This window comes from Alligator mississippiensis, chromosome 11 (assembly GCF_030867095.1).
Source record: "Alligator mississippiensis isolate rAllMis1 chromosome 11, rAllMis1, whole genome shotgun sequence".
NCBI lineage: Eukaryota > Metazoa > Chordata > Crocodylia > Alligatoridae > Alligator > Alligator mississippiensis.
The window spans coordinates 37,102,745-37,130,552 of record NC_081834.1 but is presented as its reverse complement, the minus strand read 5'-3'; the positions used below and the strand labels follow the sequence as shown (position 1 = coordinate 37,130,552).

The window sequence follows — 27,808 nt, the reverse complement described above, 5'->3', positions numbered from 1 at the left end:
AGTTTTCGTAGCAATACAGCACCAGTACAGAAAGTTCACCACAATCTACTCTTGAAATTCACAGTCCCACAAAGGTCAAGTACACCTTAATGACTTCTCCCTCTCTCTCAATCTCTCTGGTTTCACAGGCCTCAAGGGCCTATAACTGCCTTCCATCTCCTCCTATCTTGTGCAATCTCCTTCCACCTTGTTGCATCTTCACCTATCCCTTCCAAATCAGTTTTTATGGTATCTTCCTATCACTGCCTTGGTCTACCTTGAAGTCTAAAACCCATCACCTCAGCTTCCAAAATCTGCCTCTCATGCCTTCTCTCATCGGTTCTTGCGATATAACCTCCCCATTTAATTCTCTGCACTCTTATCTTGCCCAAGGCACCAGGTCTTTTGTAAAGGCCCACAAGTTCCTGATTATGTCTACTCCTCCATACTCTGTTTTATTGCACTTAGCACTTCGTTTCAAATACTTGCAGCATTCTTCTATTTTCCCTCATCTGTGTCCAGGATTCACATCTGTATAAAAGGACAGGTTGTATTATTCAACTGGATTTTGAGCTTTCCTGAGATTTTCTTTGATGCCTTTATTTTATCTAGGCTCAGTAGGCATATTAGCTCTGTAAATTGTTGCCTTAATTATTCCTAAATATTAAATGTTCTTACCTTTCCACATTGACATTCCCTATCCTTATCTTTCTGTAATCTTGTGATTTATTTCTGGATGTGATCGTGTATTTAGTCTTCCTAACATTGATGGCATTCCCAACTTCTTTGACCTTTCACTTTATGATCTCTGTATTCTTTTGTACCACTTCCATTTTTTCTCCTACTAGTGTAGATATCACCTGTAAACGTAAACACCTCATGCAATCCATTCAGCTGAAGATCTTTCCCTTATTCTTCAATTTCAATGGTAGGCCGTGTTGTGCTTAGTAAGGAGCTAGTTACCCCTATAATTCTTACATTCTGTCCAGTCACTCTTCTTGTAAATTGGGCGTATTATTGCCTGCTATTATTGTTTGGACTTTTTTTCCTCTCTCCAGATCTTTTTAATCATTTTGTGAAGGAGGGACTTTACTGCTTCAAATCTGAATTTCAGACATTTGGCTGGAAGATTGTCTATCCTTGGTGCTTTATTATTTGTAAGTTTTTAAACCAGAGATCTGTATCTCCTTAGTGAAGGCTTTACTATTTCAATTTCAGTTTGACATTCAACAGCTCTTCCTTCATTTTCATACTATACATTTATAAGTTATTTGAATATTCTTTCCAAACCTTCAGGATTTCTTGTCATGCTGATATCAGATTCCCATATTTGTCATGTACCACTGTCAACCTCAGCTAGTAACCTCTCCTCCATTCAATTAAAAAAGTCTCATACAGTCACCTCATCTCATGAAAAAAACTAATGTTATGAAACTAAAACTGAAGAGAAGAGTCCTTTCATGCTTTTGCCACCCAAATTCCCAAGCCTGCTGAAATTCCTCCATCAGTTTAGTGAATATGACCTTACAAAGGCAGCCTGGAGAATGGATTCTGTACCTAATTACCTTTTGTCTTGTTGTAAGATCACCATCTTGCCTGTTACCTTACCTTGAAAATAGGTGTCAAGACACTTTGAGATCAACTAATCAGAAGCATTTTATAGGTACTAAATAGTATCGTTGGCTGTCTATATACATGCTCAGGGGCAGAGGAGAGGGGTTTAACTAAAGCGGTTCCTGGACAGCTGTGTGTATTAAGCCCCTATACATTGAAAGATGCTTTAACTAAAACTCATTTGATGAGCTTTAGTTTCATAGTTGGTAGGGTCGGAAGGGACCTGAGGAGATCATAGTCCGACCCCCTGCTGCGGCAGGAGAGAATACTGGGGTCAAACGACCCCGGCCAGATGTTCATCTAGCCTCCTTTTAAAGACCCCCAGGGTAGGAGCCAGCACCACTTCTTTTGGAAGTTGGTTCCAGGTCCTAGCCACCCTGACAGTGAAATAGCACTTCCTAATGTCTAGCCTGAAACTACCCTCCGCTAGCTTGTGTCCGTTGTTTCTTGTAACTCCCGGGATTGCTCGGGGGAACAGCGACTCTCCCAATGCCTCCTGGTCCCCCTTGACTAGTTTGTAGACTGCCACTAGATCCCCTCTCAGCCTTCTTTTTTGGAGGCTGAACATATTCAGGTCTCTCAGCCTCTCCTCATATGGCCTGCCCTGCTGACCCCAATCTTGCGGGTGGCCCTCCTTTGGACCCTCTCCATATTGGCCACATCCCTCCTGAAGCACAGTGCCCAGAACTGGACACAGTAGTCCAGTTGTGGCCTGACCAGTGTCGCGTAGAGGGGGGGGGATCACCTCCTTGGACCTGCTTGAGATGCATCTGTGGATACATGACAAGGTATGGTTGGCCTTCCTGACCGTGTCCCCACACTGTTGGCCCATGTTCATTGTGGCATCAATGATGACTCCAAGATCCTTTTCTGTCTCAACACTGGTGAGAAGGAAGTTCCCCAGCCTACAGGTGTGCCGCTGGTTCTTCCTCCCCAGGTGCATTACTCTGCACTTCTCAGCGTTTAACCCCATCCTGTTCTCTTCGTCCCACCCCTGTAACCTGTCTAGATCCACTTGCAGCCTGTTCCTTCCTACTAGTGTACCCACTTCCTCCCACATCTTAATGTCATCTGCAAACTTGAACAGGGTGCTTTCTACCCCCTCACCCAAGTCACTGATGAAGATGTTGAATAGTGTGGGCCCAAGGACCAAGCCCTGGGGAACCCCACTGCCCACATCCCTCCAGGTCGAATAAGACCCATCCACCACCACCCTCTGGGTGCGGCCCTCCAGCCAGTTAGTGACCCATCTGACCGTGTAGGCATCAACACCACTGTCTCCTAGTTTCTTACTGAAAATGGGGTGAGAGACCGTGTCAAAGGCCTTCCTGAAGTCCAGAAAGACTATATCCACTGTGACACCTGCATCCAAGGACTTGGTGACCTGGTCGTAGAAGGCCACCAGGTTGGTTTGACAAGACCTGACCCTAATGAACCCATGCTGGTTGCCCCTGAGCATAACCTCCCCTGCTGGCCCTTCCTGGACATGTGCCAGGATAATTCTTTCGAAAAGCTTCCCCAGGACCAAGGTAAGACTCATGGGCCTATAGTTTCCTGGGTCCTCCTTCCTCCCTTTTTTGAAGTGGGGTCAAAGGACCCCAGCAAGATAAGCATCCAAGCATTTCGTGAATAAATCCAGAGTAGGTGCCTGCACCACATCTGGAGGGAATCTATTCCAGGTCTTGGGGGCTCCAAAAACATTGGTTTTATTCACTAATTTGAACAGAACTTGGAGGGACTGTAAGCACTAAATTAAAATTGTACATGGGGTGGGGGGGGTACTCCCCTGCACTCAGGAAAATTAGTTAAAGTGCCCCTGTGGCCGTTTTGAAATGCAGGTGTTCCAGGGCCCCAGCATCCCCGCAGGCTCTTAAGGGCTTGGGACTGGGGCAGACAAAGCGCTGAGAAGCTCCCAGCCTCAGGGCCCTGATGCTGGGCTGCAGATAGCCCCATGGTGGTGGGGCTGGCCGGGAGCAAACATGCTCAGTAACTAGTCACAAGTAAATTTGCTACTTGCATTTACAGGTAGCAAATTTACTGGCAATTAGAGCCAATTACTGTGTGGTAAGTGTCTGCACATGTAGATAGTGCTGTTTACTGTTTAGTAATTTGCACTATTCTCGAGTAAAGTGCCTCATGTAAACGTGCCAACTGCAACCTTAAATTCCAATTGTAATGACACTCTAATTGTATAGCAGACACGTTTAAAAAATCCAAATGATTCTAGTTATTTCCCCATGCATAAGTATATGACTTAACATTTACTGTACAATAATTCTCATTTTCCTGAGTGCAGGGGAGTATCGCCCCCCCCCATACAATTTTAATTTAGTGTTTACAGTCCCTCCAAGTTCTGTTCAAATCAGTGAATAAAACCAATGTTTTTGGAGCCCCCAAGACCTGGAATAGACTCTCTCCAGATGTGGTGCAGGCACCTACTCTGGACTTATTCAAGAAATGCTTGGATGCTTATCTTGCTGGGGTCCTTTGACCCTAGCTGACTTCCTGCCCCTGGGGCAGGGGGCTGAACTTGATAATCTCTGAGGTCCCTTCCAGCCCTAATGTCTATGAAATCTATGAAACCTATGTTTGGTGTGATATTTTAATTAAGGATCTGACAGATAAAAACAGTTACCATCCCAAACACTGTTCCTCCCCACTAGTCCCCCTTGATATAATGCCATTAAACCAATGTTCTCTCAATAGTGCTGTGATAGTCCTTTTTGTTTATTTATATGCCCATGTGGTGCTGTGTCAAAAGCCTAACTAAAAACTACACCATCAACTGCATTGTTCTAAACCATCAAATTCATAATCATAGCCAAAAAGAGGGTTTTTTTGACAACTTGTTTTTTCTTTGGCCTATTGTTATTTGTCTTTTCAGACAAACATTTACAATCTTGCTTTTTTAATTGATACTAGAATATTTTGTCTGGTGTAGAAGTCAAAAAACTGACCAGCAGCTTACCTGTCTCTTCCTTTTTAAAGATCTGGTATATTCTACATTTGACTTTTATGCAGTGGCATAACAAGCAGAGTTGGTGCCTGGGAAAACTCTGTGGAAAGGCAGGTGGCATGTGTAGGAGTGCTGAAAGCAGGGGCAGGAGGCAGCAGCTTCACCCATTCCAGGAACTTCTAAACAGTCCCCGGCTGAGCTGCTGCTGCCACTACACACTACCCCTGCCCTAGCTGTTGCTCTTGAAGCGGTGACTGGTTTTGAATACCCAGGGCATAGACTTGTTGGGGCAGAAGATTGGGGACAACTCCAGCACTCCTACTTGACACCAGGGCATTTGCCCCATTTACCCAACCCTAGTTACACTACTCTTTTCAAGCCATCTGATACCTGTCCCAGTTCCTAAGATGTATTGAAAAATACTTCTAGAGGTTCAGCAATTTCCTTTGCTAATACTTCTAAAACCCAGGGGTTCATCTTATTCAGCCATGCTGATTTCTATATGTTTAGTTTTACCAGGTAACTCCTTCACAACTGCTTTGTTGTTAACCCCTCCTTTCTTTTCTGTCCCCATCTGTCAATTCCATTAAGTTTTCTGCATTTCTTGTAGCTAAAATGCAATTAACAGAACATGACTGCTGGATGTATTACTAAAATATGGCTAATCCTATGTCAGGATTGAAGTTGGTCTTCAGCTTTTTAGGACTGCAGCTAAAATATTTTGTTCCATTATTGATTTCAGCTTTGCACTCTAGAAGAGCTCTCTGTATTCACCTAGTATGCTTTTGAAGTATTGCTTGAACTTTACCTATATTAACTACACAATGCATCAGAATCAGGGTTTATCTGCTATTGTATTTGTTATCGTTCCATCCATTTTCCCCAAAATAATTCTTTCTGGCATAAGTCAAATCTTTGCCAATATCAGGGAACTGTAGACAACCCAAAGAAAATTAGAAATTCTTACTTAACTTTTATAGGTAATGTCTTGTTCCCACTGAGCAAATCTGCTAAACAGAAAATAGACTGACTAGGGAAAATATCTCATCTTACTTAAGATATTTCTGCTTAAAGAGGATTCTGTCAAACTTTGGTCATAAATAAAATGAATGGAGTGATTCAGTTCATGACACTAGATAAATGGTCCATACCACTCCATCATGCATTTTTTGGCAGTTTCAGCACAGAAGAGGTCAATTGCAAAGCTTGGTGGGGAAAATTAATACTACAAGTGCCTCAGAAGCACCTACACCACAGTTTCAGTTGTTTCACTTTTCCATTGCAGTCAGCTACTACATTTCCTAAGTATTATTCCAAGGAAATAAACACCATTTGAAGAATGAAAATTAGAATTAGAAAATGGAAAGAGAAACTGAGCGTGCTGGAACAGAACTTCCTCTAATATAAATCAATCTGAAAAGTAGTCAGAGAGTCAGGGCTGCACCTGCTGAGGACCTGGCTAGCCATCCGAAATCTTGAGCCATCAAAAGGACATGTGACTATCACCACACACTGATGTGAATAAATAAGAGGATGTAATTTTACTTTCCACAAGTTTCTGTTAGTGCCTGCAAGGCGGAAAGTCAATTAAGTATACAGATTAGACTATTAAAGGGATCTTCTTTGGCTGATCTAAGTCAGGCACTAAAGCCTTGGCCAGTGGCAGCAAATCCTTAACTACTCTGTACCCTGGCTGTTCCCCTTCTCAACTATGCCACCATACTTTTCTATCTGAGTCCATCTGAATTCAAGGAACTTTTCACTAAAAACATATTTATAGAAACTGTGTGTAATGCTCAAGGCACTTAAACTCCACACTCTTGTCTCATTAAATGGGAAATCAATGAAAAGTTATTTCCATTTGAGAAAAGTTGGCTCCAGGTCTAAAGAATGTCTAAACATTAAACCTTTCAGCTTTGCTGGTCCTTCACTGTCTCATCTGGCTGTGCTGTTCACATGAACTATAAAACAATAGCACATATATTTATAGTCATTACCAGAAAATCTGTGATTTATGTGACATTGCATATTTATTTTAATATAAGCAATAAAAACAAATCAAAATGCTCTAACAGTTTTATGGGCTAGAAAGTATTTTCTTTTCACACAAAAAACTAGAGTGATTCCAACACTCCAACACTTTTTAAAAAAAAGGCAATGCCAACTTTGAAAGATGCTAAGCCAAATCCATACTTGATGTGATTGAAATCAATAGAGATGATGCATTTGGTCCATTCAGTTTGTAAATTAAAAAAAAAAAAGTAATGCTGGTACTACAAAACCTACATTAAGACCTCCAGAAATATTTTATTTGACTTTTAAAGACCATCTCTATGAAGCAATTGATTTTACTGTGATATGGGTCACATTGAAAGCAGGTTTTATTGTTCATTTTCATCTTCTGGTTTGCTTTTCTTTTCATTTCTTTAGGGACAGATATATAACAGTGATCTGATAATGGGTATTTATACACATACACAGTCTTTTTCTACTGAAAGGAGATCTATGTTAAGGGACTATGGATGACTGGATGTGAATCCAGCAGTGGAACTCAAGTTTTGTTATTGTTGCTCCTTCACGCCTGCTGCATATTCCTCATTTGAATTCTAAATTCTCATCACAACAAATAATTTCAATGTTACAAATGGAAGATCATGAATTGAAGCAAGGACTAAGCAGCAGGAGCAGATGAACACCAAACAACAAAGATCTTGTTTCCACGCAAATGTTCCCAACAGTGAAAATGAGGGAAAAGAAGTAGATAAAATACACAGATGTATCAGTAGAATCATTTCAAAGCAGAATGTTTATACAGCTTTCTGTGAAGCATGACTGGAAATTTAGTATTTCTAGTGGGAGTTATGTACAAAGCTGGTTCAAGTACGTATTTTATTCTAACAGGGAATACACATTATCCCTTACTATGAATTAGCAATAAAATTAAAACCAGTAACCCCTAAAGCACAAAACTGTAATATTTTTCATTTCTACACAAAACAAGTTTATTTATACTGCACTGAAACACTCAGTAATTGCAGCTACCTCTGGACTTCTACAGTCTGTGTTGAGTTCTTTGGTTCCCCAATTAGCATTCAAATTATTACTTTTCCACAAACCTTACAGTTACTGTCACAATATGGATACTTGTTCCCATGAATGGTCAAGTCCCCAAGCATCCCTCTAACACATTAATCTCTTACACTTATTTTTTCATCATGTTTTCTATTCCTAGCTCATAATTTTTTTTAATAATAAGATGGGCCAATCAAAGGGTTATGTTTGTATAATTTATTTGTTGTTGTTATAGGTACTCCTGGCCACACTGCCTAATACTGGCAATCTCACTCTGTTGTTTGAAAACCTGCTCATGACTTAAATGATTTAAACCTCAGGTTGAACTTCACTTCAGAAAGATTTTTTCTTTCCTCTGGAAAATTTCAATCAAAGCAATTCAGCCATTTCCAATAAGACTAGTGAAAAATGGGTTAGTTTTCCAGTATTATAAAAATCTGGTGAGTTTCTCATTGGCAAGATGGCAGAGCAGTTAAGGTGTCTTGTTGCAGTTCTAGAGGTGTCAGTTTGAGCCCTGTTTCAGATTCTTGCCAAATCTGCCCCACAACCATCACTACTTTAAATGAGTACCTGGTCATTTGGGATGCAGAATCAAAGGCAGCTGTATGCAATAGCAGCCGCATCATTTCCTAGCACATCACCGCCTACAGAAACTGGTGTGCTTTAGCCATGCTAGCCCTATAAACTACTAGGCACAACAGAATATTTGGTCTTTTGGAGGGGTGAAGTTGACTCCATGTTTGAGTGGGGTTTGGCAGAGAAGTGGTCTTTGTGTTAGGAAAGTGCCTTTTGCGATCAGTGAAAATCTACCTACATTTGGCCACGCTCAAAGCTTTTGGGAAAAAATAAAATCACAGCTTTTGCAGATTTTTTTTAAACAAAAGAAATTACGTTAAAACCCCCCACCATTTTGAGAACATTATTAAAGTTGCAAAGTTAAGCACTCAAAAGTTTTAGAAATTGCTAAAATTAAGATTACTTGTGCAATCTTAATTTGGCCACATTATGCTGAAGAACACAGGTCAGTGGAGAATGAGATTCTATCCTTGCATTTGCCACATAGTTCCTATGTGATGCCATATTTAAACTTAACACTTAAACTTTAAATTGATGGTCAACAATTCTGTATATCCCATTTTTGGATGCTTGACTGCAGACCTTTGGATCTAATTTGAGGATGTGCTGCAAAATTAACAATTGCAACTGAAGTCAATGAGAGTTATGATATAATCATACTAGTGCTTTGGAAAAATCAGATTCCAGGTGTCTTATAATTAGGCTTAAAAATAGATCTTCCCCTCTCTCTACCTGCATTCCCCATTGTGAAATAGTGACAATGCCATCCTCTTACCACAGATGCTCATATAGCCATCAGAGGAAAAAAATGAGAGGAAGTTAGTTCTATAATCAGAACAGGGTTTGAATAGTGTGCAATAAATAAGTCATGGGGCCACATATTAAATAATGCAGAATATCATACTGAATAGCTGCTCATTCATTGAACTTCTCATTAAGTGCACTAAATAGTACAGTGGTCCTATGGAAATGTATGTGAACATGTAATTAAAGGCAGTATCAGAATATATATGAACAAGAAAACTGAATCAAGATTGCTCAGGCAATTGTAACTTTGGCATGCTTTAACCTTTGAGTATTTGTATTTGCAACCTTAATAATGGTTGCTTTGATATAGTTTTGGTGTGCAATTTAGGTTTTATAAAGTAGCATAAAAATGTCCTCATCAAAAACCCACCATGGAAAAAGGTCTGTCTTGCTATCTTCAGCAAATAAAAATAATGCAAACCACAGTGAAAGAGAAGAGGGGAAAAATAAATTCCTTGGCTGGGAAGTTATTGAAAGTTTGAAGCCAGGGACACAGACAGTTGGCAGGAGGACGTGAAGGATATTTCCCTGGCTTCTTCCCACTTCAAATTTATCACTGCCTTACAAACACAGTAGTGACAGGACTACTGTTCCTCTCATGTGCTCCCTCCCTTCACTTTCCCTACAAATAATAAAAGAAATATAAAAAATCTGGGATTAGCTTTCCCATAACTCTAAGATAAGTATTTGAGGATAAAGAGCATCATTGTACATGCTGGTAGGGGGAAAAAGCCACAGAAAGTTCATTACGCTTGAAGGCTTTCTAAATGCAGCGCAGCTTTCTTTCAAAGGCATTACTACTGTACAAGAACACAATACTACCTGGTAATGAAAAGACAGCATTGCAGGCTGATTTTTTTAAATCACAGTTTGTTTTAATTATTGTTGTGTTGTGCTGTATTATGTATGGCAATGTTTCTCAACTTTTATAGATTTCAGGCATCTCAGCAGACTCGAGGCATCCCACAGAAAATGCTAGCTCTTAGCTTCCACTCTTTTTTCAACCACAGAAAAATAATACAGCAAGTTTTCTGTTGCATAAAATTCAGAAAGATCACAACAGGCCAGCATGTTTTTAACACTGTTGATTCCTAGTTGAAATCTTTGGGTACGTTCCCATGAGTGGGAATGTGTGTTTCCCCAGGGACAAGCAGCAACAGTACAATATGTGCCACTGATACTTGTCCCCAGGAAACATCTGGGGGAATGTCCTAGGTGGGGTAGGGGAGGCTGGGTCCAGCACCTGGGCTGTTTCCAGCAGCCTTACCTGGGGTCCTGGGGGCTGCAGCCATGGCAATCTGGAAGCAGGGAACCTGGTCGGCAGCCAGATTGTGGCTCCAGCTAGCCAGGCTCAAGTTTCAGGCAGCACACACTGCTGCCACATGCGCCGCCCCACGTTTTTTAGGAGCAGGTTTTTTTGATGGGTCTGCAGCACCACATACCATGTGTACATGCTCGTCTGGACTCGCCTTTGAGTTTATCTTCTAAATCATGTTTGCACACCTAACAGTACTAACATTATGTGACACCATGCAGGACCCTTGAAATGTTCTCAGTGCACCTCAGGGTGTCAACTTGGTTGAGAATCATTGATGTATGGACTTGGCCCCAGTATTCTACATGCAGCCTAGGTACAACAGACTTTCAAAAAGCCCGAGGCAGAGTTGATCTATGTTATGCAGTTTTCTGTAAACAGTGTGGCTTAGATCAGTGGCAAACAGGACACACATTTGCCTTTGGTGAGTGGTAGGGGGCAAATTTTAAACTAGGTTCCACCATTTTTAAGCCAGTCTATGTGTGCCGAACTTATGTTCTATTATGGGTACAGACCGGTTTTGTGTGCGTAACTTCTGTTCTGTTACAGGAATAGAATGGTTTCCAATCACTTATATTGGTAAAAGTGTACTGTCTGTATGTGGTTATTAGAAACCTGTTTAACCACTTTGCTCATAACAATATCTCATGCCTGACTTTTATTTTCTGACTTTGGTGAGCAGGGTTTAAATGCCTTTAGTGAGCAGGGTTTATAGGACACACTCCAACTAAATTATTCTTCGTTGCATCTCAGAAAACATCCAGTTATCTATGGTGCCCTTAGGCCTGTACTCCCAAGAATCAGCTTGGCAGCCAGTTGACAGTGGCAGTAGTAAAGTTGTGACTATGCAGACACTGAAGAAATTCAATCCCAAATGAGAAGTTGAATGGCGTATTGCATTTCTTAATTCAAATGTACTTTCAAAACATAGGACCAGCCCTATTCTAATTGCTTCTGATCCTGTCTACCATCCTCAGAAAAATAAAGTCATCCTAGCTATGGCATTAAGCTAATTCTCTTTAAACTTTCAGGGAAAACATAGATTCTTCCCATGAATAGACTTGTTGATATTAGGGTATGCTCATTCCAAAACCGAAACTGCAGCAGACAGATCACAGAGTCTATCTATTCCAGTGACAGGGTAGATATCTTATTCATTTGAACAGTGGGGAATACTTACCAAAGGATCATTAAAGAGTAGGAATCATAGGAAAGGAAGGCTGGAAGGGCCCTCACAAGGTCATTTAGTTCAGCCCCCAGCTCAAGGCAGGAGCATCCCTGACTAAACCATCCCAGCCAAGTCTCTGTCTAACCTGCTCTTGAAAATTCCAGGAATGGCAAGTCCCCATAGTTTCTCTAAGTATCGTGTTAATGCTTGGCCACCCTCATAATACAAAAATTCTTCCTAATCTACAACCTAAATTTCATTTAGTGCAGTTGGAAGCCATTCCTTCTAGACCTGCCCCCTATAGCCACAAAGAAAAAGCTATCTCTATCCCCTTTATAATCACTCTTCAGGTATTTGATGACATCAAATTCCCACCTCAGTTTTCTCTTCTCCAGACTAAAGAAATCTAGTTCTTTCAGCCTTCCCTCATAAATCTTGCTTTCCAGCATCTAATAACTTTTGTTGCTCTCTGCCAGACTCTTTCCAATCTGTCTACATCTTTCTTAAAGTGGTTCAGACTAGATACAACGGGCATTGACAGAAGTGATATTTGTCAGGCAATCAGTCCCCTGAAAGTGGTCTACAGCCATGCCATGACAGAAGTGCATAGCTGCACAGCACTTTAAAAGTGCTCGAACACAACAAATTAACCCTCATCTAATGAGTGTTCAGATGAAGATGCTCCAAAGCAAAGCACCTTCATTAACTTCAGTCAGCCCTGCGGGTGATCAGGACTGGGCTGATACAGCCTGAGCTGGAAGGGGAGCACGTGGATTGAAGCCCCTGCCACCTCATGCCCATCCCCTCCTCCTCCAGCTCAGACTGGGCAAACCCCAGCCTGGAACTCTATACCCTCCCATCCTGCAAACAGCACTGGAGCTGGCAGGCAGCCTCTTTGCTGGATCAGCTCCAAAGTGGAGCTTGATTTCCTCTCCCCCCCACCCCACCCCAACTGACCAAACAACAAACATCTGTTAGATCAGAGGAACTGCTATAACTCATGGCACTTTCTGTAGTGCCATGAGTTAGAGAAGGGGGCTGCATATCTGTCAGCGCCCAATACTACAGGCAAGGTCTCCCCAGTACAGCAGAAGGACTACTTCACTTAATTTTGCAAGAGACACTCCTGTTAATACAATCCAGTATACTACTGGCTTTTTTTGCAATTTGAGCACACTATTTGCTCATATTCAGCCTATGGTGTATTGTACTCCCAGGTCTCTCTCTGTAGTACTACAGCCCAGCCCAGTATGTGTTTGTGCATCTAATTATTCCGTCTCAAGTGCAGAACTTTGCACTTCTCCTGGTAGACTTCTATCTGATTGATTTCAAACCATTTCTAGAACTTATCCAGGTCATTCTTGATCCTAGTCCTACCCTTCAGAGTGTCTGCAAGTCCATCCAACTTTTTAAAAGTATGGTTTTAAACATAAAACCACTGGCATCACCACTACTTTTAATGATATTTGTAAATTAATTCAAGGGATCTCCCTTGAACCAGGCTTCCAAAAACTGAAGCTTCCACTGAGTCCAAAACCTGGATGCAATTAAACTAACATTTAAATAAAAAGTGAATTTCTTGTTCAACTTATGGCTGTGTTAAATATTTATACACCAAAAAGTCAGACAAAGCACAGCACATGAACTAATAGAGGGAACTGAAGATACATTGAAATGCCTTAAAATACCTCCTACAACATTTATGTATGCATATAGATGATACATATTCCAATTTATAGGATAATATTAAAACATGCATTGACAAATATTTCAGGAAGGTAACAACCTGGATTTAGGTAGCTGAAGTTATAAACAAGCAATTTTATTTTCAACACTTAGCTTCCTCTTTAAAACTTGGCACTAGAGGTTACGTTTGAATAATAACAAGGCTAGGCATGTAAATCATTCAGCAGTCATACTTTATTGTGAAAAAAAAATCAGTTCAACTTGACAAATATCAGAATTATGACCCATCTAAATCACCACCACAATTTGATTTTGGGTACTAAGACTGCTATTTGAAATTGATGAAATGATCAGATGTTGCAAGGTTTTTTCCCCTCTCCTCTTGTGTGACATATGAATTCCATTTACTTTTTTTTTTCTAAGGTAACTTCCCAGACATTTCCAATTATTAAATCAAACCTACCATTTTTAGTTGGCCAAGAGCTCAGGAAACAAGTTTTTTAGCCATTTGATATGGATTTTGCTTTTGACTTTCAGCCACTTATAAAAATGTTAGTCATTCATCTATCACACATTTTTAGACATAAATGAGGGTCTGAGTCTTCACTTTACACAAAAACAGATTCTGCCCTTCCTCACACACAGATCAAATGTACATTCCCCAAACGCCATCACTGGAGTTTGGCATCAGATCTAGTATCCAAACACTATACAAATGGTAAGCACATCAATATAAACCCTAATAAAAATATCTATTCAGGAAAATTTTTACTCTGAGGTTGAAAACGTCTCTGTAAAATTTCAGCTGCCACAAAAACTCAAAGCAAAACAATGAACTTGCAGAGTCTGCCTGAATATTGAACTGTTTTATCTTTGTAACTTGCCAACACAATCCGAAGGTTAAAATGCTGCTTGCATCATTGCTACCACAAGTTCATCACCCCTTGTAGCAGACACTCAAGAAATGTTTTTTTTCAGAAAATCCCCAAAAAAGCTTTCAAACTTTTTAGTCCATCCTGGCACTGCAACAATGCAGAGTGATGCAGGTTGCTTTCAATAGAGTGAATTCTTGGCCAGAACAAGTTAAACTGGAATGGATGTGTGAACAAGTGCATTAACACAACAGCTCGGAGGGTCAACAGTGGATTTTCCATGCTAGCTTGGCAGATGTAGTGATGTTTGAAATACCAAAATGCTTTATTGTAGAGCAAGCTCCCAGATGTTTAAACAGCAATATACCAGTGTATGACCTTTGCATGGCATAGTGAAGAAATACATTTTCTAACGTTATAGAACAGAAAATATTAAGATGAGCTATCTTTATTTAGGATTTTGTAGATTCAGTATTACATGCAAAATAACTATGCTCAGAAAAAAACAGCATATCTTGACATGATGTGGGAGGATGTACTTACTTTCCTCTGCTAATTAAATGCAGTAAGTATATTTGCATGCAAACTCAAGCTATCAAGAAACCTAAAGTACCAATATTCATGCCACTTCACAAGAAAGCAATTACCTTTTCTTACGCTGGCCTGGATGAAAACACTGCCTCAGCCCTACAATATTCTCCAATAGTACAGAGCTCTTAAAAAGACTATTACAGCCATTTACAGTTAATGATCTGTAATTGAAAACTCCTGGACTTATGAAAGGGTTGGAGAGCAGGCAGGCTGAAATGCCAGGATGTGGACTTGACAAAGCACCTGAAACTCTTCCACCAAAAATAGGATTCATTGAATTCAAAGTACTTTCAACATTGCATGGATGCCAGTGAAATATTTTCAGACATGAAATATAAACTAAATGCCTAACTTTCACAACAGATCTCAGAAAGTTGTAACAATGTAAAGGAAATTCATAGATGAAGACTGAAGGGACCAACTTGAGGAAAGACTAAATGAGCTAAATATGTCTGAATAGGCTAAATCATATGTGTTAATATGATGACCGTCTATAGAGCATAAACGCCAACAACAGACTTGGGAATGTCTTGCCATGAGAAAGGCAAAAAAGGAGGCACTTACAGTGAATACCAGGAAGTGTGTCTGGACTTTTAATAGGAGAGAAGGATTTTAAGAGGAGAGGAATCTGATCTTGTTACATTTCACTGAATTTTAAAGAGATTATTTCAAGCCATACGAGGTTTAATTTTAATGTCAAGTGGCTAAATATAAAGAACTGTTTCAAGGGGAAAATTGTGAGTTAATGCCAGGTTTATGCAGCTGCAGCACCTGAGAAGTGGTGAAGAGTATTAATGCCCTTAAGGTAATGCACAAGGGTACCAGTACATCCACACACACACAACATGAGAAAACCATTCCTCAACCTTTAACATGAGAAGGGGTAACATGAAAAAAAAGCATGTTGGTATAAAAAGAAGTTTATTTTAAACTGGAAGCACATGATATAAAATGCCTTAATCAGAATAATGTTGTTATTGAGGCCAAGTACAGACATTACAGTTTTACCGGTATAAGTGATCAGAAACCAGTCTATAACCATAACCAAACAGAATTTCAGCATACACAGACTGGTTTAAAAATGGCAGTACCCAGTCTAAGATTTGCATTCCCCTCATCCCTACCCACACCAAAGGTGAATGTCTGTTCTGTTCACTACTGATCTAAACTATGCTGCTTACAGAAAACTGTATAATTTAGTTCCATTCTGCCTCAAGCTTTTTGAATGTCTGTACCTAACCTGAATGACATAGGGCAGAGATAAAGATGTTTCATTGCTTTAGTTAGTAATTTTTTATATTACCTCTGATTTTTTAGGTCTAAATATTATGCAGATTTTCCTGGGCTTGGCTTTGGGATATTCATAGCATATGCATCATTTTTTTAATGCTTAAGTTATCAATATGTACCCTGAAAATCTAATCCCTATCCTCCTAACTATGCTAATGATCTTCAGGTGGCATGTCTAAATTAAAGAGTTTGTGGATAATGTACAATAGAATTGTGCGTGTCTTGGAATCTATTATTTTACATAAAATGTCGTAAGAAGTGGGGCTGAGCCAAGGTGAAAGAATTATTAGTTCCTCTAGTCACTTATCTCTGTAGAATATAAGCTTGTTTAGGACTGTGGGCATGCACATATTATGAGATTGCACAAAGGAGATTACAATGACCATGATTTTGTTTTGTGCTTGTACAATGCCTAACACTGGGGTCAGCTGATCCTTGACCTAGGATCCTAGATGCTACAACAGTATAAAATAATTTATATTTCCAGTATACATTTTTTAAATGTCTTCAACCCTTTACTAAGATCCCCATCCTCCTACCTGTGCAATGGCATGTCTAAATAAAGGGTTTATGGCTAATACAAATATGTCAAATGACCAGATGTATCTTTTATTATTTCATTTTTGTGCACACAACAGTCTTGAGCCTTTCTTCATCTGCATTCCCCCTCCGGGGAATTTTTACAGTATGGATCACACTACTCACTGTGGAAGACGTTTAAATTAGAGACAATATGTTAGCAAAGGTTTCTGAGCTGAAATCCCAAAACATTTTCCACTGTTTTGTTTAACTGATATTTAACTGATGTTGCCACATGGTAATGTTGTAAGTTTTTTCTGCCACTAGTGCAATGAGTTTTTAGTTAATACTTTAAAAAAATCCTACTTGAAGGGTCAAATGGTCAAAGAAACCACAGAACAGATGAAGTAAAATAAACTTGTATAAACTTTTATTTAAATAAGCTTCCTATGCACCTACAAAATGGCGAACATACAATCCCACACTGTTTAAAAGGAAAATGCTACACACAAAGTCAAACTTAAGTTCCTTGAGGAAAAAAGGCATCTTCAGAGCCTCATTTTGCCATTATGCAATAACAAGCCCATGCAAATCTCAAAAAAAATAATGTACTGCTAATGGCAATGGGCAATACCACTGGCACTGGTAGCCCTGTTACAAGTCTTCAGTAGAAAAATAGTTTCAAACATGGGTATTTACAGATCACCCTCTCAAGACAATAGGAAAGCTTTCCATGAACACTGATCAGTGTATTCTTCTAAAACAGTCTGTTGGCCATGAACATCGCTGGGCAAAAATCAGAATGTCCATTCAGCATAAAGTTTGGAAACATCATTTTTCCCCATAATCAGTATTAATAGTCATCAGTGAAACCTTTTCCACATAATGGAAAACTGGGCAGAGGGCCATAAGCTGCCAAGCAACCAGGGATCCCAGAAGCCCAGGAAGCCTGCCCACCCACTAACCACCAGGGAACCACAATTACTTTAAACGGATTCAATATATTCCCACAGAACACTTTAGTTCCACTCAATCAGCATTTTCTAATGAAAAAAACCCTGTTCCTTAAGAATTTTTTCACCCTAGTGGTCATCACTTGAATTTCAAAGAGGACATGAACACCACATGCCTGGAGGCTGGAGGGGCACAGCGACTGCCCGCAGGTGACAGCAGTGGTGTTGGTGACAGGGGCATGGTAGCAGTGAGTGGGGAGCTCCGGCAGGCAACCATGTGGCAGGGGCAGGTCGAGTGGGGAGCTCCTGCAGGCGGCAACAGTGGTGTCGGCAGCGGGGGAGCGGGGACAAACACCACTGGCAGTGTTGGGGGGGGTGGCAAGTGGCAATCGCCCACAGATACTGCCAGCAGCATCGGTGGTGCTCTTTGTAGGGGGTGCACCACCAATCTCAGAGGGTCCACATGCACCCACATGCACCCCCTACACATTGCCAATGAAAAAGGAGGAAACTGAGGTACAAAACACAATGACTGACATTGAGGCCAGGGACAGAAGTTACACATAAACTGATTTAAGTGATCAGATACTGGTTTAAACCTGTAACAGAACAGAAGTTCAGTGCACATAAGCCAGTTTCGAAATGACTGGAACTGGTTTAAGATAAACCTGGTTGAATGTAGTATCAGACTTAACTGATTTGAGTCAAACTGGTTTAAGTAACTTTGGTCCCAGACCCCTTCCTGGTTTCAGTTAAACCAGTCCCCCAGCATCCCAGCATGCTTACCAGCCTAGGACTGAGCTGTGCTGTGCTGTGCTGTTTGCTCCAGGGGTGGGGCAGGGGCACGGCCAGACACAGGCCTAACATGGCCCTCTATTCCCCGCTCCCTCCCTGGGGATCTCAGCTGGGGTCTGCCTGGCCAGGTGGAGCAACCCATCAGAGAAACACCACCCCCCACCATTCCAGCAGCAGAGGCATGACCAGAGCTGGTGGGCATGGCCCTGCCACCCACCTGCCCCACCCCCACCTGCCCCACCCATGGCTGAGGCTGCAGCTATGGGGCTGAGCCGGGCCAGCCCACAGGTGTTGCTGAGGGCAGACACAGAGGAGCCAGCCCAGCCTGGGCTGTCGGGGCATGGCCCTTCCCAGCTAGCTACAGCTCAGGCCGAGGCCACAGGAGCTGTGCTACAGGATTGCTCCTGGCGCCCAGGCAGGGCAGGGCTGTCATGGAGCTGCAGCTGTCTGGGAAGGGCCTGGCTGGGCCAGCCTGAGCTGGGCCCTCTGTTACGTCTCAGCTCTGTGTTCTTGGGCAACCCTGGCACAAGACACAGCCTGTCTGACTCACAAAGGACTCACCCCCCCCACATAAACGAAACTGATTAAGATGCATGAGAGACGCACCTAAGACCCTCCAGATAAGGGTGACAAAAGTGAAACAACTGCCCTAGGTCTCATTTGCATCCGAGATGGAACCAGATGACCATTCATTTACATGAGAGATGGAGAACAGAAAGCCTGAAGCAAAGACTGCAGTGAATTCTGGGATCAGAGAAGCACTGCATGATGGGGAATCGGTGTTCCAAATGCTAATCAACCCACATTTACACACACCCAGCTCAGCATTTATCAGACCAGTTCTAATCTGGATTTACAAAGGACTCCCCCCCCCCAACACACACACACCTCTAAATTTAATAGGCATCTCAGGCTATACATTCCCCGGTCCCACTACAGGAGGCCTATTTAAACTTGATTGACTAAAACTCGGTTGCCGGGTTAGGGAATGCTGAGGCAAGAGACCAAGTCAGAGGGGGTATGGGCAACATTTGACTTATGGTAAAGGGGTTCATCACAGCATTCAGCCCATTGGATCCCTGACCACAGGTGTTGTCATATTTTTCCCAGGACAACTGGTGGAAGTCCTCCTGCCCAAAGGTTATGAATACTCCAATAATTGCCTTAAGTCTGTTAAAAGACTATAATAAGATCTGGAGAAGTCATGCTAAGCTGAGGCTTGTTCACAACAAGTAAAAATCCAAAATCCTGATGCTGCAAGCTATCTATTGTTTCTGAAGAAGCCATGAGATATCCCATCAGTATATCTGCTATCCATAGGAATTTCAAGCTGGCTCCCAAGTATCTGGTTACTCCCTAACCTTATGTGTTTCCTGATCATCAATCAGTTTCTTGAGATGTTGCAAACCAGAAACCCCCTGTCAATAGAAAATACAATGATTTACACTATTGAAAATGCTTTGAAGAAGCTGAACTGAGGGTATAAAAATCTGTAAAAAAAGCAGCAGTGTGTGTTGTTCTCAGGATGCTGAAAGAACGTATTGTCTCCCTTCAAGGATTGTGCTAGGAACGTTACCTGTCAGCTTTGAGACCCAAGTGCCTTGGACTGGTGAGATCTCAGCACTCTCTCTCTCTCTCTCTCTCTCTTCTCTCTAGGCATAAATTTCTGAACCTGAACTGTATTAGTTAAGTTTGAGCTAAGTTTCCCCAAATACTTAGTGAAACCAGGGTAGTATTGTAATTGTTTGTGTTTGTCTTTCCTTTGCATGTCTATTACTATTAGTACCATTATATATTTCATATACTTAGCAATAAATAACTTTTATAGTCAAACTGGTAGTAACTGGGTACATTTTTCCTTCTCTACTTCTCCTTCCTCACGTGCTCTGCAGCAACGCTTCTTTTACCTAAGCTAAAGATCCCTGTGAAGCCCAAAAATTCTGTGGGGTCTGCTCATCGAGAGGCCAAAGATTGGGACGTGGTGAGTTTGAAACACATAAGGGGATCAGCTTGTACAGGCTGATTGACCCAATTTGACTCAGACGTACCCTTATGAACTGAATGCTGGCCCATGAGGGTGTCAGCTGGACACCCAGCCGGATTCAGAGGGATTCTGTTTACCTGTGTGCTTGTGTCTGACTGCAGTTTATTGTTGCTCTGATGAACTGATTCTTGGCATATAAGGGTGTCAGCCTGTCCATGCAGATCAACCTGGCCGGGTCAGGCGTGTCATGTTAATCTGTGTGTGTTTGTTTGTATGACTGATTGGGGGACTGGAGGAACCCAACCCCATTGAAACTGAATCCTGCAAGATAGCTCCATTGGGGGGGTGAGGACTTGCAGAAGGGAGATATACAGCTCTGTATAGAAACACAAATAACACAAGCAGCACATTGACAGAATTACCAAGACCCTAGAAACGTATCCCTAATAAATGAGCACACCCCAAAGTAATGAGCAAATCTGGTAACACCTCCCAGCCAGCTACAGCTCTGTGACATCCTGTCCTGGCAGCACAGGCAGCTGCTGGCCAGACAGCAGGCTGCCCAGGCCAGCTCAGAGGCTCTGGCAGGCCTGGAGCTTGGCAGCCACCCACCATGGGGGCACAGGTCCCCGCAGCCACTGCTGCACCCCCTGTCCTGTGCAGCACCCTGCCAGCTGCAGCTGCACAAGCTGCACACTGGGCAGACCTGGTGGGGCTGTTCTGTGTATCCAAGATAACCACTCTCTGCAATCTCTCAGTTCTAATCCTCAAAGGGAATTTACAAAACACCTTTTGTAGACAAGTCTATTAATTTCACTTCATGGATCTACTGGATACAAAAAATCATGGACTAAATAGAGACACTGGAATTATAGCACATTATAACCCACCTGCCATCTGAGAACCCCAAGTAACCTCTCTACAGTTTACTAGCTGCATTCTTTTACCACGTCAACATCCCCCTTCTCCACCTCTCCACATCCACTTATTGTCTACCAAGCACTTGCATTTTCACAGACCTGCATTTTTGCATACTGGCTTCTCATCTACCCAGGAGAGCACCCAAACCAACAGCAGACTCTCTCTAACATCTGAAGAAAGGTGTTTGAACCTGAAAGTTTGCAAAGAACAATTTTTCCAACTATTTACTTGATCTAATAAAAGATATCACTTTTACCCAAAGAACCTTGCCTGCCTATGTCCTTAGTCAACATGGTTACAACCAACAACCCTTATTTTAGCTAGGACTGCATATATGGTATGCCTGGATGCAAGAGGGACTGATGTTTATTATACATTTTCTGCTTAAAGAGGTGACTGTCATATTGAATGTAATATTTGAATGTTTGTAATAGTTGCCCATTAGCCAGTTTAGGAAGAAGACAAGATTCATCCTCTTATCTAAGCCATTGTTTTGGTCTACGTGTGGAAGGTCCTGACTTTGCTCAAAGTCTTCACTCTTGAATTTTATCTTTAGAGGCCTTTAACAAAGTTAACCTAAAAATGACCCTTAAGCAAAAATCCCACATTCCGAGAAATCAAAACCTAGGAGCCTTTTAAAAGATTGGAAAGAAAGGAAATTCCTCAAAGTAATTAAACGATCAACAAAAGAAACTGAACCCAGCAGAAATCTGTTGAGAAAGATCCGAGCCCAAATTTGGGAGTAGTGACAGGTTTGGGTAGGAGGGGCCCAAGACGGCAACTCACTCAATAAAAACTGTAACCTACTGTCCCAATTTGGAGGTAACTTCATTTGCAGAACAACGAAGGAAGAATCGCAAGTGTAGGCCAGATCAGACTGATCACCTGAACCACCCTCTCCCTGAACACGAATCTCTTAAGTCACGCTGAAGCTGCAGAGCGCCCGAAAGGGACTGGAAGAAGGGGACTTGTTCCTATCACTGCTGAGACCAACCCTAAAACCATAACTAAAGAATGAAGGTATACCTGGGGATTTGGTTTCTCGGAATTCTAGGATTGTAAGTATATTATGAAAAATAACAGTATTGATTCAAATTTAACTTTCAGTTGTAATTGTAGTTGTTTTTGTAATACTAATTCTTATAGCATTGTTTGGGAAGGAAGTGCATTTGGAGCATTGCTTCTGATATATGTAGTTATTGTGTTCTTAATGTTTGTGGTATTTCTTAAAGCTAAGCAGTTATATGCGTAGCAAAGAATTTTAAAATAAAATTGTGTTGTATGAATTAAGTGCGTAATCATTGTGAAATCGTGCGATCAACTAAATACTCCCCCAGCCAGTGCATCAAACGAATCAGTGAGTTGTGTGGCATTTTCTCTATTCCATAACCCACTAGAGACAGTGACAGAGCTGTAAAGTCTGAGGATGGATGTGCAAAGTGCACATGCAGGTGCTGAAAACAGGGAGCCATTTACACAATGAGAAAATAGGTTTAATGCCCTGCAAAAACACTTGCACAAATATAAGCCTTTTCCAGGCTCTCACTAAGATCTGCAAACTTAACTTTTTAAGAACCAAGCTGTCAGTCATGTAAAATGAGTTCAGCGATAAATGAAAAAACAATAAATATACAACCATGAGGAAATGACTTAAGGACTACAGCAGATTGAGTTAATTTGTCATTAATTAATTGCCCTGAGGAAAAACTGTAGAGGTAGTGGCCAAACACACCAATTAACAGAATCTTTTCCCATGATAAGTTACACCTACCTCCTGGGATTTACCAAAAACAGAAAATAACTAGTGTTCCCTGAATGCTGGCAGAGACCCTGGAGCATGTTGTGGCTGATAAATTAAATTAATGACCAAAGTAAAAGTATTTAGACAACAACAAGAAGTAAATAAGTAGAAATCTATGGGCCAGCCTTATTTTCTTTTGGTTCCTGCCTTTACTCTAATAACTGTTTCTACTTAATTATTAATTATAACTATTAATTACCACAGTCCAGGGAGAAACAAGTCCCTGAACAGCAACTGCTGCTTTCACCTATCTAATGGAAACTTTATCATCTGAAGAATGTATCCATGCACATTATATCCCATTTTTGTTCAAGTTTAAATGGAGCTTCGGCACTTACTTTAACATTGGTCTTTTTACACCGATTGCCTAACCACCATCCCAAACCCACCAGAACTTATATCTAGTTTTGCTTCCTCTTCTTTCTTTTCCATCCCTCTGATATCTTCACTGTCTCCCATGTTCACAACTCTCTCCTTTCTATTCCAGATGCCATCATTTAATATGGTCCTTTCTTCATTATCCCTTGTGAGGGCCCTTCCAGCCCTGGGCCAGGTTCTCAACCATCTTTTCCTGTGTTACTCTTAACTCTTCCTCTCACCTTTTACTTTATTTGAAATGCTGCTGCTATACTCATCTTTCTTTTGGGCTCCCTGCATCATCCAACCTGTTGCTTCACTGCATGATTTACTTCATGCTTTTTTAATGTTTGTTCCTAAGGCCTTGCTGAAGACATTTTCACTCCACCTAATTTCTGCTCTGGTTTCCCCTTACTCTAGTAAACTCTTCAAAGAAGAAAGGCACTTGCTTTTGAGTTTGGAAAGCCCCTGACATACTTAAAAAAAAAAATCACTCCTCCCAATGATCTCTCCTAAATTCTCCCTTCCTTCTTTCATTGGTGGAACAGCCTGTGTCTCACCTCCACCATGCAAACTCCTCTTCTGGATCACCCATTACATTCTAATGCAATAGGATTTGTAATCCTCATATCATGAACCCTAACTCGTAATAAATTTGCCAAGATATGACAACAAGGAGAGTCTGTCAGAAAGATTAATGCCTGTACAATGCAGTGTCATGTATATAGACAGTGGAGTTAGCTATAAATAAGCTAACTCAGTATTGGAAGCTGTATTCTCATGTTAACATGGCATTCTGCCCAGCGTAAGCTAATTTATGATATTATGGTATGTCGATGTATCAGAAAAGGCAGCTGCTTCTCACAGTACAAGCTTGGGTCTGGGAATCAGGAGAAATGACTGCTACTTCTATCCTGCCTCTGCTGTCTACTTATCTCAATAAATATGGCCCATAAGCCAGATTCAGCCCGCCAACAGATTCGATCTGGCCTGCAGGTGAACAGCTGCCAACTAACTGGATCTAGCCCTCGGTGGCTGGTGGGTTAGGCTGGTGGGTGGCACTGCTTCCACCCAGTAGCATCAGGCATCATCTGTGGACCTGGATGGGGCTTCCAAAACAGCAGGCAGGCGGTGGCATCACCTGTGGATGATACCAGTCTGTTCAGAAGCCCTAACACAGAACTACCAATAATGTCCACAGCTAATGCTGCCGCCTACTCGCCATGGCAGCAGCTCCTGCCTGGGTCCACAGATGATGCTGCTGGCAAGTTCCACATAAGGGCTCTGGGCACAAGTTCTCACTGTGCCTGGAGGGTGGTGGCATCAGATGAGGATGCTGCTTGCAGGTTCTGCACCCAGGCCCCTGAACCTACCAGCAGCATCCACAGCTGACGACGCCACCCACCCACTGCGGCAAACTACAAATAACAGAAAAGGTGTATGACAGAGGTGAGAACTGGCCCCAAATGCCCACCCCAGTTTCTCAATAACAAAACTCTTCTTCCTTTCTAGCCGATCTCTGTTTAGGTATTCTGCTCTCCCTGCATGTTTGTCATTCTGTTGTATCCATTCCGGTGGGTTCTGGAAGGACGGGGAAACAGCAACAGTGAGACAGACAGGCAGAGGAGAGAGATGGATACGGCTCTTGACAGATACCCAAAACTCATTAAGTAGCCCTCTAGCCAAAATAATTGCCCAGCCCTGACATATTTTATTATGCTATATAGCAAAGTCGCATAAACTTTTTGTGCCTCAGCTTCTTCCTCTATCCAAAGGGAATCATATATATTCCATGGGGGTATAACGACTATTTGAAGCTCTGAATGATGCTATAAGATATTGCTGCTATAGATATTCCCCAAACTACTCTTCTTTGAAATCAGCATACAGCAAGTTTTTTTCCTGGTCTAAAACTGAATTATGGGATATTTTAAGTTAATAAAATAAATATGTAGCCTTTTGATTTTTAACCACCTGAACAACAGAAGTCCTGTGAGCTGAGGAAATCATCATATGTCTCCTAGATTAACAAAGAGAAAAACAGACTTACGTTTGTGTTGCAAAGCTTGTGTTGCTTGTAGGCTCCAGTACACACAATAGCTGCAGCCCTCTGAGACACACTTTGGACAGTCTGATGTGACACAAAGCCATGATGGGTTGAGCCACTACCATGGAACAAATTCTGAGATGCAGGAAAGGCCTGAGAATGGGTTGAAGCATGCTGATAAACTGAGGGCCCTAAGACCTGATGTCCAGGCTGAAGTCCATGTTCTTCTTGGTAAACATCCACATGTTGAAGTGAAGGATTAGCTGGACGGGTGTACGGATGGCTCCCAAGACCTGGATTTTGTTGATATGCTTGGTTCCTTGGTAACTGTCGCTGCCTCCGTAGTTTTCGAGGTGGCTGCCCAGTGTCAGTTTGCAGAGGTAATATATATGGCACTTTTCCATATCCATATTTCCCTGGGCCAATGGGATTTCTGTTCCTGTTTCTAAGGAAAGATAAATAAAACCATACTGAGTGGACAAAGGTATGAACACTTAGATGCTTATATGAATTTTACCTACAACTAATAGCCTAGAAAGATTTAGAAAAGGTACATAAAGGTACACATTATTATATTTTAAAGAATACTTATACAATATTCTGTTCTCATTTTGTATATTGGCAATCACAGAGTATGCAACATCAAGCTCTGTGGCAGCAAGCAGTCATTAAGTATTCACCAAGAAAGGCTAACCATTGAGTGAGAAGCAATGTCAGCCTGCATACCGAGGCAGAGCATTCTGCTTGACTTCAGCTGTATTCAGTTTTTAATCAAGGTTTGTTCTTGAGATGACATGCAAATGTCCGTCTTAAAGGTAGCATCTTCAAACTTTGGCATTCTTCTTTAAAATGACAATTTAAATTTTTAAAGCAACCATATTTTTACAATACATGGCTATGCTACGCTTTCATTGACATTCCAATACAAATAAGGCTTGTACTCCCTATTACTGGTTTAGACAATGGCCAGGAACAGACCTTCATTTCTACATGCAGAAATTGTTGAGAATCATTTGGAAAGGGAACAGTACAGATGTTCAGCCTGCAACTGCCCCCTCTCCCCTGCTCTTCGCATCTGCCAGAAACTGAAGTGATCTTGTAACTTGGGAAGGTGAAGGGAGCAGTGCCTGCTCCACTTTTCCTAGTCCTGAAAAGCATGAAATAGAAGGGAAAGATGCTTTGCACCTTCCCAAGACCAGGGTCTGTGGAATGGCAGGGTGCAGCTTCCTCAGCTCTGCTCCCTGTCTCTGGGAGTAGATCAGATAGAGCACTAGGGAAAAGCCCTGTGTCCTTCTCCAATCCAGGTACTGCCTAGCTGGAGAAAGAGGTAGGTAGCAGCTGTGGCTGCTCCTCTCCCCTTCTGGATGGATCTGGGAGGGGAAGGGAGTAGCAAGGCAAAGCCTCCAGCTACTTTCCCAAGCCAGGCAGTGCCAAGGTTTAGGAATGAGGCAGAGAGTAGCACTGGGAAGAGAAGGGGCAGCCATCAGTTCTCCCTGCACTTTCCCCAAGCCAGACACTGCCCAGCTTGGGGAATCAGCTGGAGGCTTCTCCTCACTGCTCTCTTGTCCTCCCAGGCCATCCAGGAGAGGAGAAAAGCAGCAGGTCAAAGCCCCCTGGCCAGATATTGCTATTCCACTCTGCTCCCAGTTTCAGGGAGTACTGTGGAAGGAGCAGCATGGCTAAACACCTACCCATTTCTCACTCCAGGGCCTCTGGTATAAGAAGCAGGCAGAGGCCTGTGGTGCTCCCTGCACTCTACTGCTGAGCACCAGGAATTGAGCATAAGGAGTAGTGGAGAAAAGCCCCTGCCTGATTCCTATACCAGGAATTCTGATGTAACAAACAGGCAGGGAGAAGCTGGCACTTCCTCCTCCTCTCACCTCCCTGGCTTCCCAGAAGGAGGGGAGCAGTTATGTCCCAAATCTTCTCCAGAACAAGGTGACCCTGGTCTTGGGAAGACATGGGTGTTTTTCCCCAAGAAGAGTTAAGCCAGGGGAAAGTATGCAGACATTCAGTCTCCTTGGGAGTAACTTTCCCAGGAGTGATTTAACCCTGGTTATTCCAGGGTTGTTTTTTCTCCTGGAGCAGCCATTTTTGCTTCAGGAGAAAAAGCTTGAATATCTGTATGCATTGGTTTCTACTGGAAGAATGAGGATTCTCCCAGTAGAAACCAAATGTGTACCAAATGTGGATTCTCCTAGTAGAAACTGAATGTCTGTACATAGACAATGACAATGTCAAGATAGAGCATCTGTTTCTAGCATACACTGTGATTAGCAAAGCCACAGTTTTTGTGGTCTAAATGCTCTGTTCACTTTGCCTTCATTAGCTACTCAAATAACAAACACAGAAAAGGCAGCAGAACTTTAAACAGTATTGCTAAAGGAGTTCCAGGAAAGGTAACCAAAACAATATGTTTCTGTTCTAGTCCACATTTAACCGGATCTCCACATTGGCCTGTTGGGAAGACATTGCAATTAGACACCTATTTAGGCATGTAACATG

The 27,808-nt window shown here is 41.8% G+C and overlaps 1 protein-coding gene across 2 annotated transcripts in view; it reads right to left on the bottom strand.

Annotated features, from left to right (window-relative positions):
• The window catches only part of THSD4 (thrombospondin type 1 domain containing 4), a 702,916-nt gene that overhangs the window by 546,718 nt on the left and 128,390 nt on the right, over window positions 1-27,808 (bottom strand). For both annotated transcript variants that reach the window (XM_059714825.1, XM_019477615.2), the window contains exon 5: window positions 25,307-25,748. In XM_059714825.1, coding sequence (XP_059570808.1) covers window positions 25,307-25,748 — 442 coding nt within the window. The remainder of the gene's footprint in view (window positions 1-25,306; window positions 25,749-27,808) is intronic.